Consider the following 12,899-nt stretch of genomic DNA (forward strand, 5'->3'; position numbering starts at 1 on the left):
CCATTCGAGGGTGGCGCTCCCAACATGATGTTTTCCTTATCAAGGGCTCAAATTCGAAACCTCTGGTTAATGGTGAAACGCTCCCACCAATGCACCACAAACCAATGTTAATACATTAGAACTTAGTTAATATCAAAGCCCAAGGCAAAGGCAAATATGAGACAATAAGCTAAAAATAAGAATATGTATGGACCAAATATTAAGCAAAGAATAAAATTGAGTTATTTAAAATAGTAAGGAGCAAATTTAGACATTGTTCCAACTAAAACATGAACAATCTAATCCCACAAGTGGGATATGGAGAGGGTTGTGTATACGAAGACTTTCATCCTACAAGGTAGAGAGTCTATTTCTAATAGACGCTCGGCTCAAGTAGAAGAATCTTGGCTAAAATTCAAATGTAAAGTAAAACACAATTTCATCAATATGACGCTATTTTAGGCATAAACAAGAACATGAAAATATCCAAGATATAGGACAACTACTTCCCTCAAAAATTCATTTTCATCTTCTTTTACATGATTCTATCAAGGGTTCCACACACTTGTCACTAATCATGGTTTAAGTCTTCAAAGCATGGACATGAAGAGTAACCATCCTACAAAATGTACTGTTAACAATTAACAACAAGTGAAGATCCCGGAAACTGTGTTTTGTACATAAGACTCCACAAAGAGAAAAGGCTTACAGAAGACACAAATACTTCACACCAGACTAAATTACACAGACAAGCACAATCATCAGTCCTCCCAAATTTACACAAGACCATATCATCACATTATGGCACAACCCTTCCTTTCCTCTTGCGGCTGTGTGGCAGTTGGCGGATATCTGTTTGACTCCGATGGGTTGTAAGTAAACTCTGATGTGTCGAGTCCATACTGGGTTACAGCCATTCAAGAATTCAAGTCAGAAAAAAAAAACTTAAATAGCCAGTACTATCAAACGGGAAAGAAGTTTCACCACTCACAAATATTTAAGTGCACTTAAATAGTTACAAGTACATAGACGAGATAAAAACCAAAACAATCTACTGGCACAAACCACCGAAACAATAATCTGTATGCTGTGACACGGAAGTTCTTTAAAAACTCAAGGAAAGATGGTCAAAAAAAGTTCTGGCTGATGCAAAGAAAAGGTCTTGCTGTGATTGGATATTTTTATTAAAACTTAAGATAATAAAAAAAGCATCTCTGTGAAGTCCATGAAAAGGTCGAAACAAATAGAACACCAAAATAGGCACAGATTATAAAAACCATCATGATGAGTTCATAGTAACTGAAAAAGATAGTGCAGTTGGTAATGAGCAGTCAACTGAGAAGGTTAAACATCATAATCCACATCGACATGCAAGAAAATCAATCAACAGAGAGCAAACCTTTTCCCTCATACGTGTACTCCATGCATCATTTCTACTTGGACGATTATCAAGAGTAGCAGTAACAGGGACACCAGTTGCAGGATTTGCTGGTGGCCTATTGCTGATCAGTGGCTGTCGGATTTGTTGTCTGGGACCACCTATGTACTCATCATCACTATCATAGTCTGCTGGTCTGTTTGCTGCCCTTACCACGAGGGCCAATAAGAATATAAGAGCCTGCAACTCATGTAAACGGCCGAAACTGTGAGACTCAGAGAAGATTAAATCACAATTTTCAGCTCAAACAAAAATAAAAAATAAAAAGATTAAGAGAAATCATTGAGACTCATATAGCTAAACCCTACTAGTTGGGATTGACACTCGGTGTTATACTGGAACAGAAGGACAAAAAAAAATATTCAGGTCACATGTTCTCTGCTGTATCCACAAATATAATACTGAATATGGTCAAGCCAGCAGTCACCCCTGACTTTCACTAGGACCATGCCAACATCTCTAAGGTACAGTAAAAGGCCACAGCAGAGACATATATTGAACCAATAGGGATGAATAGACTATATTTACTACATTTTGCAGGAAAAATTAGCGAATATATAATGCAAGAGTATATTCACAACCACTCGAACTGTGGAGATAGACCTCTGAATAGGATCAATAGCTTGCAAGAAATCAGAATTCATGACAGATAGCATAATAGAATTGAAGGTGAAAGAACATGGTGAGGAGGGCAAACAACACCGAAAGCCCTGTTGCATGAACTTCGGTTTTTCACCCATAACCCAACAAGGTGTGATCACCAGAAAGTTCTCTTCCCCCCCTCCCCCTTCTTTTTTTTTTCTTCTTGGGAACAAAAAACCATATATATCGTTCTTAAGCTCACCTCGAATATAACAGCACCAAGGGCAACCCACTTAATAATCTTCCAGTGGTCATCCAGAAAATCATAGATCGTTTCAAAGTTGCCCGTTTTATCCCTTGGAATTTCCTGACAAAGGCTTTCATCACTTTTCTGACAACAAATGTAAAGTTTGAAAGTGAAGTCGTGAGTGAGAAAACACTTACATCTTTCCAGCTTTTATCAAAGAATATAAAACCAGCAGCACCTAGCTCTACCAAGATCAACAAGAAAATCAACACGGAGTACTGTTCCAAGTTAAGGTGCCAAACATGCTTCATAGAAGACTGAGAAGAGAAATCAGATGAAAACTCTAGTAAATTGGATCTTCTAGAATTCCACAACGCCTATTGGAAATAGGGGTTCAGGAGAGTGTAGTGCAACAAGGCAGGAGGAGAACCTGAAAAATCAATTATTAGGAAATGTAATCCAATCCATCTCCCCCTGACATGACAGAGTCTGGATTAATCCCAATATAGTCCAAGACTCATCCAGGTAAGATTTCACAAATCTGACTGAAAATGTTCCTATTGATCCACATCATATGTTCCCCAACACCATAACGTCTATCACTTATACATATTGGCGAAAGAAGTATCTCTTCAAAAATATATTTGGTTTTCCCCAAATATATAATGGGAAAATTACATTCTACATTTACTAGGAGAAAATATTTACGTCACGTAGCCCATATTTTGAGCTTGTTACCTGGTTTAGCCCATATTTGTGTATAAACACCTTTCATACACTATTGTACACTTCTATACAAGGTTGATATATTAGGTATAATGCTCTCCTAGTCTCCCAGGTATAATGTTGTATAATATTATATGTCAGACTACATGGCATAATATTTTATGTGGGCTGTATATTTTTTAAAATTTCCCATATATAATTAATCATGAAGACTGAACAAATGATAAGGATACACAACTCAGGCAGCAACCGTTCCTTGTTGCCGCTCCAATGCAACCACAGCAAGATACAACTACAAGAACTGCTCCAATACCAATAAACAAATATATGAACCTGCAACATAACAAATGGGTCAATACTTCATTCCAATCCGACCAACTGAACATCAGAGCATGAAATTCAAACATGGAAAGACAGCAGAACACCAAATATGAGTCATCCCTTCCAGAAAAACTTTATCCAAGCAATAAAAAGAAGTCTTGTCATCCTATAATCTTTACAAATCATGTAGTCAAGTTCTGAGAATTCACACCCACTGACCACTCAAAACTTAAGACATATTATGACAAAAAAGTTGTTGTCTCTGTTTATAATTCAATAATGGACTCACACAAACAGGCGCGGACCATATATAGTTCATTTTCCTCATTTATACTTCCATGTTTCTTTAGCTCTACACCTAGGAAACATCTAATTCAACCTTGGCATATACTTGCTTCAAAAAAAATAACCAATGCAAGTTTTCTCAAACTTATCAGCGAGAAAAGTAAAACAGAAAGAATTGGCTATCATTTTAAAAGGATTGCAGCACAACTGACCAATCCATCCTCCCAAATGAAAGAAACATTTAGGCCATCAATAATCCCAAAAGGGTCATGACTTGTTTTAAATAAATACTCATAACAAGAAAATATAGAAGTATTAATAAATTATAACTAAATATCGTTTCACATCCGTTTTCACAATTAAATTTTGACAATTCATTATACGACTTCTTCAACATAGTTCAGTTTTATAGTTGCTCATTAAATATAGAGGGCCATGCTACTTCATTGGGGGAAAGAGTCTCGATCATTTCCACAGAATGAACTTTAAATTCTCCAGCAGATAAAAAACAAAAATTCCCTACCCCAAAACTGCCACTTCATATGTTAATGATGTTAAATACTTGAACATGAGAATCACAGAAGCAGAGGAATCTATTTCCACTTTGTATACAGTAGAAAAAGGGCAAGCGGCATTAAGAGATTGTGAAAGGTTTGGTTAGATTGGGACCATGACTAAAATGGTTAGAAATGCATGTAAAGAGAGATGGGAGAAATACGAGCCAATCCCTTGTAATGGTAAGGAAAATGCAGCATGGATCATTATATCTATGGGATGAAGAAAGATGGAAATGGTGAGCCCGGAAGCAGCAGGGAGTGAGGCTAGTGGGTGAGGGATCAAAGAGGACGTAATATAATGAAGTGAACTCTCAGTATTTAACTGGTTGAAGGCTACTTTGGGTATTCAGAGATTTTAACTCAATTAGTTCCCTAGGGAAAGAGATGGAATGTGATTCTTTATCTAGTGTAATAGTTCTCGGAGCTTTTATTGATTATCCGTTGACTGATGATAAGTGCTCCAAATCAAGGAGTCAAAGTGAAGATCTAAACTAGACTAGTAGCTTCTTAGCATCCATCCCACAGGAAGAAATGACATTGCGCATAAATCAAAACCATCAGCCTAAACTTGCATCAGATCATTTGCCTTTCCTACAACAAAACTAAGAAGACTACAAGCACCTTTCAGATTTTAGACTATGTGGTTGAAAAAGACAGATTTTGGCAAATGGGTGAGACGGTGGTGCCGTAACCAGATTCACAGGAATCCGTAGTTCAACCATGTGAAGAAACTAATAAGAAATTTGAAAGGGGGATCTTAGACAATGGAATCAGGAAGTATTTGGAAGGATAGAAAAGTCGAGATGACAGTTTTTTTTTTTAAAGTAACGAGATGTCGGAGTTGATGAACAAGTTGGAGGATAGAAAGAAGGGAAGGGGGTTGGAACTAGATGATCGCTATAAATGAGGAAACAGGAAATCAAGAGAGTTAGTTTTAACGGATATAGTGCAAGCAATTAGATAGAGACAAAAATCTAGGGTATACGTAGTTGAAGGAAGGGGATTGCGATACAAGTTCTCCCACTGCAGGTTATAGTGAAATAAGGGAGAAACTTCGTAGAAAAAACACAAAGTGGGTGAACCAGTTACAATTGAAAGGAAGGGAGTGAAAGACGCAATTATCTGTTGTAGAGGCCTCGACTGGGCAGGTTAGAATTGGCAAAACAGCAGAGAAGATGAAGGAATGGTTGAAAAGAAAAAACTCGAAAAAGGAAGTGAAGTAAGCAGTTGAGAATTATACCTGAGATAAAGCACTAGGACCTAACAACTTAACTTTACCCTTATTTCAACAGTGTTTGAACAAACTTGTAGAGAAAATTCAGGCTTTTCATGAGACTGAAATCTTTGAGACCACCACCTCCTTTCATATAGCAATCATACCAAGAAGGATGGTGCAGCAAGTACTAAGGACTACAAACATATTAGTCCAGTGAGAAGCATACACTAGATTATTGTGAAGATACTTCTTAATTTAGTGGATGACATAGTGACCTCCAAGAACATGTTCGTGGAAAGCAAGTGAATTATGGACACAACACTTGTTTCATATTAAGTGTTGGACTCTAGAAGAAAGGAAGGAGCTGCAGGAATTTTGTGCAAGTTACGATTAAAAATGATTACAATCATGTCAATTGAAACTTTTGGACTACAATGATACAAGATGTGTTTGGAAGAAAGAAAGAGGAAATGAAAGGGTTTCGTGTATCAATGGTGAAATACTTAGTATTGGTAAACAGGATTCCAACTGGTTTCTTTGCGGGCTCTAAAGAGTTGAAGGAAGGGGTCCACTATCTCTCATACTATTCATTTCGGCCATGGAAGCACTAAGCAAGATAAATGGATGGATGGTGCAGGCATGGCCACAAGGAAAATAAATTAGTAACACGAGTATCTAGTGTAAGTTGAAGTACAATAGATACCAATTAGCAAATACAGTTAGCAAATAACCTCTAAAGTCTCTAAATTTTTTGCCTTTATCCTTTTTAACCGTGACATTCCTCCAAAAAAACAAGAGCAAATGCAGTCAGCAATACAACTTCACAATCATCTCAAAGACAACTTCAACAGAAGCGCACGAACAATCAAATAAGATAACTATTAAAGTGAAAAGGGTATTCATACCAAGGTTTTGGAAGTTTATCAAAGATGTTTCCAGCCAACGATACAGCCATCAGCATTGGACGACCAAACTCTATCATGTCACCACTCATAGGTGGTGCAACTGGGTAATCATCCCCAGAGTGTGAATGATTTTTGTACTCAACAAATAGATAAATGCCATACCCCACCATTGTCAAACCAACAAGGGTCAACAAAAAGTTCAAGAGCTTCAACAAGCACTCCCAAAACCCTTTGCACGCCATCCTCTACAGTTCCTTCAGCAAACCCTTTACAACAACAGCTCCTTCAAAACAATTTCAGCTAAATCATCAAATTTCCCAATTCCCTAAAATACCAGCATACACAAAACAACTCATCAATACTTCAGTTTATCCAAAACACATAAAAGACTCAAACTTTACCACAAAACAGACACAAACAAACACAACCCCATATTTGCATAATCCATTCAATTGAGAAAAAAATAATCAATAACATGAAAATATGAAAATTCTGATTATGGATGGATCTGAGAAAACAATTAAAAGGGGTTATTATTAACATGAAACTGAAACTATTGAAGCCAGAATCTTGAAATATAATCAACATTTAAGATAGAAATGGAATTATCAATTGAGCTTATCCAAAAAAAATTAATTAAAAATTGGATAATGGGTCAAAAAATTACTTACAAGAAAGGCAGAATTAGCAGGAGATTTGAGATCGGAAATGGTGGAAGGTTCGAAGAAGATGAGAAGAGAGGTATATTTGGTTTGAAGAAGAGAAAAAGGAAAAAGGGTCGAGAAGGTTAGCTGGCTTGTCTGGTACCTCTGTTTTCGCTAAAATGGATTATGCTAGGGCACTCCTATTTTTGCTATATCACCTCTTCTTTTTAATTTAGTCGGATCAGTGATGAAATGATAAGTATTCTTTTTTTTTCTTTATTAAGTTGAGGTCTCGATTCTCAAGTTTTTATTTGGATGATTGTTAGATATTGTCTCATAATATATTGTATTGTATTATGTTGTATTAATATTGTAGTGATAGTTACTCAAAAATAACTTAATTATGTTTCATAGTTATAATTTACTAATTACGATTTGTAGCTACATGTTAGAGGAAGGAGAGATGCAAGCGAGATTGGGAGAGGGAGGAGAGAGTTGAGCGAGAGAGGGCAGAGAGTAATGGAGAGTGGAGAGAGACGAATTGTATATATATATATATATATATATTTGTTGAATTGTATATGTATATCTACCAAATAATAATATATATGTAACTGGTATACATATGAATTTGTATATCTGGCGAGCGAGATTGGGAGAGGGAGGAGAGAGGCGAGAGAGAGTGGAGAGAGGCGAAATATATATGTATATTTGTTAGATAATTGTATATGTGTAATTGGTATACATATGTATTTGTATATTTGGTGAGCGAGATTGGGAGAGGGAGGAGAAAGGCGAGCGAGAGAGGGTAAAGAGTGGAGAGAAGCAAGCGAGAGAGGCTAATTGTATTTGTATATCTCATATATATGTATGTATAAGCGACGTAATTACAACTAAAATTAAGTTGCAAGCCGTAATTAATTCAAACTATAGTTATGTTAGCTAATTAACTTGTATATGTTTTCTTATCCGCATAATTTTCTCTTATTTTTATTTTAACGAATACAATGTTTGGAGAGATTGTATCATTTTGCGTTGTTACATAATTTGACAACCACAATTTGAATGATAAATCACCCAAAAAAAAAGGAGAGTAAAGAATAAAATAGAATTATTTTATGAAATAATAAGTAAAGAACACAATGAATTTTTTTTTAAGATAACCGATCACACCAAATCGACCGTTACATAAAATAAAACTTTTCCTTGTTACCTAACAATGAATTTAAATGATACGATACAATTATATTTAAGTAACAATCAAAACAAACATGATATTTAAACTAATAATATAATCCAATACAATGGTTTACAACTTACAAGTTACAATAAACCATCCGAACAAGGTGTAAGTTTATAGACATCTAATTATCTTTATTCTTTTTTTGATTTTTTTTTTCAGATTATGAATTTGTTATGTAAATAACATGACAAGAAAATGAATTTTGCAACACTTAACATATCTTTAATTTAAGACCACAAATTTAAAAATCTTATTTATTTTCTTAAATTTCTTAAATTCAAAAGTTTTATTTATTTATTTTATTTATTAGGTCTTTGTGAGTTGGCATTATTATTTGAATGCCCCAATGGAAACTTTAAGCACCACTGAACATGACTCTATTATTAATAGTACTCAAGTCCTAGTCCTAGCAAATAAAAGTGCATTGACTTTAAGCATTCACTAGAACCTTTTTTTTAAATAAACACCGCCCACTTAATCCTAATTTTATTTTTATTACACTAATAAATAAAATAATGAAAATGATATATGTATTAGAATAGAAATTGTATCCCGTATTATAAATGTCATAGTTTATCATGATATATGGTTGAAAATACTATCAAATTAAAGAGAAAATAATATCGCCTAATACACGTATTATTTTTCCTAATATCTGGTATCAAATGACTCCTTAGTTATATATTTTATTCAATATTATTCATATTTTAATATAAGAAATCAAACGATATAAAATAATATCAATATAATGAATTTCAACATTAGTAATATATCTTTCTTTTTAGTAATAATATTTTTATAAATCCTATCAGACCGATTCATAATTTTGAGAGTAATAATAATAGTAATACAATGTGAAAAGTGATAAAGCTAAAAAAAAAAAGATAAGCTATCACCAAAAAGGGTTGTGGTGGAGTGATAAATACTCTGTCATCCTCAATTAAATGTCTCGAATTTGAGTTCTCGTAGGTGCGAAATCTCCTTTGTTAAAGAACATTTTACTCCTTAATATAAGACTTTTCAATCCGAATTCAAATTTATTTGGGCTGGAGAAAAAATTATCAACCGTTTGTAAAGCAAAGAGTGACAAGCTGTACACTACAAAAGAAGTGGGGTACGACACCCACCGCCCTCCTTAATTTATGACCCTAATTTAATGGGCAACAAACAACATATTGAATGTAAATTGGTTCACTAAAAAGATGGTTGTGTACTTAAATTTTATCAGAGCGGCTATTTCTAAAAGATTTTCGATTCAAATAAAATAATTTAAAGCAGTTTCAAAAAGGAATCATACGAAATAACAATATATGAGGTCTAGGGAGGGTAGAATACACGCAGACCTTAAAACTACTTCATAGAAATAAAAAAGTTGTTTTCGAAAGACCCTCGATCAATTATATGAAATAAATGTTATTTAATTAAGAATAATTTAATGAAAACACTTCTTAGCTTTCTAAGAATGAGTAACTTCTTAAAAATCGAATGTGTGGAAACTAAAAACATCATATAATATGAATCGTAGAGAGTAATTAATTACTACTAAGATCAAGCTAAAGGACCCCATTGGTAGGTCAAGATTATATAATGTTATTGGCGGGGTGATAATTTTGAAATTAAAGTCAATAAAAAGATTGAATTTTTTTAATTTTAATTTTAATTTTTTTTTAAAAAAAACATTCTCAATCATTGAATAATTCCGACCTGTTATGACAATTTTATCAATCTAGGCCATTAGTATATGTTTCTTACAAAATATATAATCAATTAATATATCTGCTTTATAGTGGACCTAGTAATTCCCTTTTTTTTCTTAACTAGTGTTTGGCTCTCATCACTTGGCATATTCCACCAATTTCAAGAAACCATATCCACTAAAAAAAATGTCATTTCATGAAGAGTTTTGTTACTCTGTTTTAATTTATTTGTCACATTTTGATTCGATACGATATTTAAAAATTGAATAAATTAATCTTGTTAGCTTATCAATTAAAGGTATAATAGATGTAGTTGGTAGTAGAAATTAGTCACAGTGGAGGTAATGACTGATAGTGAGGATAGAGGTGGAGGGGATGGTGATGATCGAAGAATGTATAATAATAGTTGATGGTGATGCTAGTTGTGATGGCAGAGTTTGTTGGTAATAGGAGTTGACAATAGTGGTGGTGGAGGTGCGATAACTATAGAGACAGGGTGGTGGTGCCAATGAATTTAATTATAATAATGAGGAAGGCAAGTGTGGTAACAACTGACAGTAGTAGTTAGTAACTCTGGTGGTGGTTGTGATGACAAATGTGGTTGATGGTAGATGACAGTAATAATGGCGGTAACAGTAGAGTGATGATGAATGTTATCCCCATAAGAACACCTCTTAATATTACTAAGACTCTGTTCTAGATCAATAGATCTTAATGATTAAGACATTTTTAGACCAATTAAGTGCTTAAATATTAATGAAAATAAATGCGCTTAATGACCTAATATATAAATCATTCAAATTCAGACATTCATTAAATGCAAACAAATGATGCCTAAATTCCTTTTCAAATATCATTTTGAAATTCAAGTTCACCTCAACTTTCAAATATCACGTTTTAACTTGCAGTAATTAGTTCGGCAAAGTCCAATAACTTAGACTCAAACCTTGTATTTGCATTGAATTTTTTATTATATATATATAAATAATCTATTTAAAACTCGATAAACAAAAAGAATTTGGATTTATAACCCATAAACTAAGGATGGTTTGTTCATTATTTTCCAAAGAAATCAATGGAGCACACTCATCAGCCCAAACATCCAAATTTGGGCTAGAAAAAAAAGGGGAAAACCCATATTTGGATCCATTATTTACAACAACCCGATTTTGACCTTCGAGTCAATGCCATACACGTGGCTAACTCTGTGCCAATCATTTATTCATTCTTGAGACATCAGAACCCCCTCGGGTCGGGTTATGTCATGGTGCATGGGTCCATCAAGTAATTGGAGATTATTATTTTCTGACATACACCACCTGTGGGACCTAGAAAAAAATAGATTGACTTTTCATCTCATCTTCGATAACGGGAGCCGTTGATTTGTGAAGGGATGGTTGAGATCCCTCGTCTAGAAAGTTCGTCAAGAACGCCCTCCGTGGAAGGAGGTTTTAGGCCCAAAGGAAGTGGTAACCATGGTTTGGTTATTGCCTCCTTTATTACTTTATCAATCACCTCATCCGCCTGCACCACAAATTACAACAAAAAAACTTAAGAAAAAAAAATCACAATCTTAAGAATGTTTTAATTTTTATATCGGAAACGTAAACTTTTTTTTACACTATCAAGTTACTAGGAAACCAACAATCATATATTATTATAAGTGGGAAGTTCCAACATTCAAAGTTGGATTACCATTTTGCCCCTCCACTAAATCAAAATAAAATTAATTAATTTATTAAATATTAATATTTTAATTACATAATGGTGGAATATGAAGTCCAACAACTACACTTCAATAATGAATGACTCTTCCAATTCAGTGACTCCTTGAATTTTGAAACCAAAATAAAATTTATGTATCATGATTCAATGTGCTCCATTAATTTGGTAGGTGAAAAGACAATCAAAATCACTGTAAATATCAGTAAATTACTTCCTAGAACATCATATTCTTTTCTTTTCTATCATCTACTATTCTCTTTTCTTTTTCCTAGATAATGATATAGATACATGTCGTCATAAAACTAACTAAGGAGAAGAACAAATAGCTTCAATTTGAAATTAAATAGAGAAGTTTTCTTACAATATAGTTCAAGCGTTAAACTTAGAAGTATAAGATATGACTTATATATTCCTTTAGATCTTTTTTATGTTAGCTTATGATTTTGAGTTTTTCTTTTCCATTTTGGAATTAAGTGCTTGTTCAAAATAAATTTGGTTTGCAACCCATATTTTTATGTAATTCTCTATCATTTTGCATTGTTATGAAAAAAAAATTCTTTGTTTTTGTGTTATTATACTTTTAAGTGTTACTTAATTATCAAAACTTCTATTAATACATGATGAGTTTGATAATACTTGAATAGTTTATGCAATATGCTTTTGTTTAAATACAAGTAATTTAAATAAAAATTGCTAAAAGATTATTACTTTGAATGAAAGATTTTGATTGTGTTAGTTTGTCGTCTATCTAACATAGTGTTGCGAACACATGCACATATTTTTCATTTTCACCCATTTTGTTCCATGTTTTATTTTTCTACAATTTATACAATATGAAATTTAACAATTTAATTTTCAAATAAAAATGAGAGTTGCATTTACATTTATGCGACACTAAGTCTAATAGTTTCTTAAACATAAGTATTATATATTAATGGTAGCTTTTCGTAGTGTTATAATTCAAATTGTATGATGACAATTTTGCTTTGGACATTTTGGTTGTTTCTTTATGTTATCCTTCAACACTCAATTGTTACTACTAAAGACTATTCCTCAAATTAAAATCACGTAAACAATATTATGAGAATGGAGTAATTAAGCTTCATTTTGTTTAGATTTTAGTAATATAAGTTAACAAGATTATTATTATTATTTTATTATCATATATTTTTATAAGTGGGAACAAAAAAAGTTGAAAGTTGAAATATCAATATATCCCTATAAAATTGAGTTACTACAATAATGCCATTAAAAAAAGCTACTCTAAATTGAAATGTTATAAATATTTTTTTAATTATATTTAGATAGTAATTATATAATATTATAGTATACAA

At 33.1% G+C, this 12,899-nt stretch overlaps 2 protein-coding genes across 3 annotated transcripts in view; both read right to left on the reverse strand.

The window, feature by feature from the left end:
• Positions 1–456: 456 nt before the first annotated feature.
• On the reverse strand, positions 457–7,101 carry LOC102598662 (tobamovirus multiplication protein 2A). Of its 2 annotated transcripts, none has more exons than XM_006358516.2 (7): positions 6,928–7,101; positions 6,257–6,539; positions 3,206–3,305; positions 2,444–2,524; positions 2,262–2,366; positions 1,379–1,597; positions 457–881 (listed from the first exon to the last, which is right to left on the reverse strand). In XM_006358516.2, exons 2-7 carry the CDS (start codon positions 6,496–6,498, stop codon positions 774–776), a joined length of 855 nt encoding a protein of 284 aa, XP_006358578.1. In that variant the 5' UTR covers positions 6,499–6,539; positions 6,928–7,101; the 3' UTR covers positions 457–773. The 2 variants fall into 2 exon arrangements, with proteins under 2 accessions (XP_006358578.1, XP_006358577.1); XM_006358515.2 differs by having other exon boundaries at positions 6,257–6,581.
• Positions 7,102–10,844: 3,743 nt separating this feature from the next.
• The window catches only part of LOC102599201 (two-component response regulator-like APRR2), a 9,542-nt gene continuing 7,487 nt past the window's right edge, over positions 10,845–12,899 (reverse strand). Inside the window, exon 12 of the mRNA XM_006358517.2 lies at positions 10,845–11,364. Coding sequence (XP_006358579.1) covers positions 11,197–11,364 — 168 coding nt within the window. The 3' untranslated portion in view covers positions 10,845–11,196. The remainder of the gene's footprint in view (positions 11,365–12,899) is intronic.

This window comes from Solanum tuberosum, unplaced genomic scaffold (genome assembly GCF_000226075.1).
Source record: "Solanum tuberosum cultivar DM 1-3 516 R44 unplaced genomic scaffold, SolTub_3.0 scf00274, whole genome shotgun sequence".
Classification (NCBI taxonomy): Eukaryota; Viridiplantae; Streptophyta; class Magnoliopsida; order Solanales; family Solanaceae; genus Solanum; species Solanum tuberosum.